At 50.3% G+C, this 2,955-nt stretch overlaps 1 protein-coding gene across 1 annotated transcript; it reads right to left on the reverse strand.

The window, feature by feature from the left end:
• Window positions 1-725: 725 nt before the first annotated feature.
• On the reverse strand, window positions 726-1,400 carry PHYSODRAFT_437385 (hypothetical protein; the record flags this gene model as incomplete). Its single annotated transcript, XM_009518284.1, has 1 exon — window positions 726-1,400. A coding segment is annotated over one exon (675 nt), but the record flags the coding sequence as incomplete, so codon positions are not given.
• Window positions 1,401-2,955: the final 1,555 nt, after the last annotated feature.

Here is a 2,955-nt window from a genome sequence, read left to right on the forward strand (position 1 = left end):
AACCGCTTTATTTGCCTATTTTTGCTCGTAAATCGATTGGCAATCGCGCAGCCAAGCGATGCATACAGATTTCATACCTGATGTGTACTCTGATTAATTAGGTGATTGAGATCTAATAAGGGGTTTCTACAGATGGGCCTTTTTAGCCGGTTCTCACAATAAGTACGTATCAATGTCCCAACGCGCTTCGTGACTCGAGTTGGTATCATTTCGGTCGTACCAGCATCGCGTGGGCAGCTCGAGCGTGAGAATTCTCCTTCGGAAATCCGAGTGAAAGGAACTCAAGTTCTTTGTCAAGGCCCATCTGTCTGTACGATAGATTGGGATCGACCCGTAAGGGCCAAAGGGGTTTTTAGGCTGATGCTTTCCTCCTCCGCGCCACGGTAGTGAGATGAAAAATATTACTTTGCAATCTGCATCCTACTGCTCAAGTGTCTTCCCAAGTGTCTTCTCGTCTTGCATCCGCCAGCTCGCACCCAGCGCTCGCTTGCGCAAAGCTGTTACTACCTAGGCTACGATATCTGGGGGGGGGGAGCCAGAGCTTTCTGAATCAATGGAATATTTTCCTTGGGCGTTTGAGACGATCCCCCTGTTTGTCATATACGCAAGATGTTGTCGGGATTGTAAATTGAATGCTTTACGGAGCAATATCATATGTGCACAAGAAGGTATCGCTAAATCTGCACTTGAACACGTTCTTCCTCCCAGGCGTCGACACGAGGCTCACGGTAGTAAACCTTTCTAAGAACCGGCGTAGAAGCTTGAGCAAAAATCCGGGAGAGCACGTTCTGGTTCAGCTCGGGTATCAAATGCTTTGCTTGGGGGAGCTCCTGCTTTGGTTTCTTCTTCAACGCTCTTTGATGCGGGAAAATGCTCAAGAAGGCAAGCTTCGTCTCTAATTCAAGTTGAATCGATTGGCGCGTTGGCTGCAGGTGGTGCTTCTTAAACTCGATAGTGCGCGAAAAATCTCGTAGTGGAACGACACTATCAAGAAACACGAGGCTTCGATTTACCTCGAGCATCTGCACAAGCGCAGTGAGGTGGGCGTCGCGGGCAGATTCGTCGTAGATCCGTAATTCGTTATCCCAGCCTCTCCGCCGATTCATCAGTCGAACGTGCAGCCGAGTCAGGCACGTTGCAACAGCATGGTTCGGGTCGCTCAACGCCGCCACGACCTCCGAAATATTGTCCCAGTTGCAACTTGTCATAGGTAATCTCCGATTGTTAGCGCGAAACTCGCGGAGGTTGATCCGTACATCCACGAAGTACCCGTATAGTACCAGCTCTTCCAGGTTGGGGCATTTCTCAAGAATCCACTTCTTATCCAGTGTCGGTCTCGGTCCGTCGAGCGTCAAATACTTCAGGGGGCCTCCGACAGCTTCGATAAACCGGGGCAACCCGGTTGCGATTGAGCGTCGATCCTTATCGAATCCGATTGAAAGCGTCGTCACACCCCTCAAACTCCCTTCTTCGCTGTTAAACTCGTCGAATACTAGATCAGCTCGCTGGACTAGGCAGTGGCCATACCCAGGACCAAGAACGTTCACCAACTCACTGTTCCCATCGTCACTAAAGCTTCTGAGAGAGCGAAGTACCGTCGGAAAACTAGTACCAGAGCCCCTTCCTGGTAGACCTCTGTTGGTCACCTCGAGATATACCAGCGATATACCAGCAATCTTCACGACTTCCTTCCCCATGGGGCCGATTAGTTGGAGCAGTTCGGACGGCTTGGCGTAGGGGTCGGATCCGCGTCGTCGGTTCCGAGTCGAGAGCTCCATTGGCCGGGAGTGCTGCTCTACCACCTCGTTTTCCCCATGCTGAGTCTCCTGCGACGACTGCGACGCGGGGTTCAGCACGGAGGCAAGCGAAAACGGCTCCATCATTGATGAGTGAGGGATTCCGATTTGATGTGAAAACGAGACAAGGGAGAGTCGGTCGACTATACCATGCCATCATGTGTGAGCTATTCTGATCCTACAAAAACATAGTATCAGAAAAGCACAAAAAAAAACATAATGATCAACTTATTTTTTCCTTATTAACCACGTGAGTGGCACCGGCATTGTGTTTGGACGTAATCTGTCGTCGGCTGCAGGTTACGTTGTAGAGGCTTGCCATCACGCGCTCGTTTCGTTAAAAAAAAATGCCGAGGAAACAGCCTAACTGGAGCATGTCGTAGTCGTCGGGTAGTGGAAGTTTTCTTCTCACGTATCCAGAAGAAAATCTTCTCTTTGAGCCACATCTTGAAATTCCACCACCACTCCTGGTGGCTCTTCTCCGGTAGCATCTGCAACTGCCGGCGTTGGTGAGTCGTGGCGGACGGATTGATGGCTGACGCGGTTTTTCCTTCGGTAGTAGTACGGGTCAAAACAACCAGACAGACTACAGTGCTCAGGACAACGTGGGCCCGGCGTTTCTTGGTCTCGATCTGCTGGACGAGTTGCAGAAAATTGTGTACTGGTGTATTTAGCTGATGAACGCCGTGATCAAAACTCCGGACGCCATTGGGTGGCATTACGCCCCAAAAAATAATCGTAATCGCTACAGACTGGTAGGGAGTAGTCGATGATTTGTCCTGGGAGACCGACCAGCTTGCTGGGTTACCGGTCTCACAAACCTGGTTGCATCGAAATCGCAATTATACTAGGAACACCCCGCGACAAAAGCTACGTTCAAACATTTTTCCCGGCTGGGGTTGGCCAAAAGAGATGATGGACACGGTACATGTGGCATGCATAAGTTTTTGCCAGCGTTTGCCCTGATCGATGCCGCTCGAATCTTCGCGCAATTCAGGGCCACTTATTCAGCTGGGGCTACTTCTACCTGCACAACGGCTGTACGACACAATTGATTCTGAAGTGGACCTTCGACTCGAACTCGCTGGCTGACGTGGTCTCGTTAGTCATTGTTAGTAAGATTTCCACCAAAATATCAAAGTCACCCTCAGCCTACCAG

This window comes from Phytophthora sojae (assembly GCF_000149755.1).
Source record: "Phytophthora sojae unplaced genomic scaffold PHYSOscaffold_1, whole genome shotgun sequence".
Taxonomy (NCBI): domain Eukaryota; phylum Oomycota; class Peronosporomycetes; order Peronosporales; family Peronosporaceae; genus Phytophthora; species Phytophthora sojae.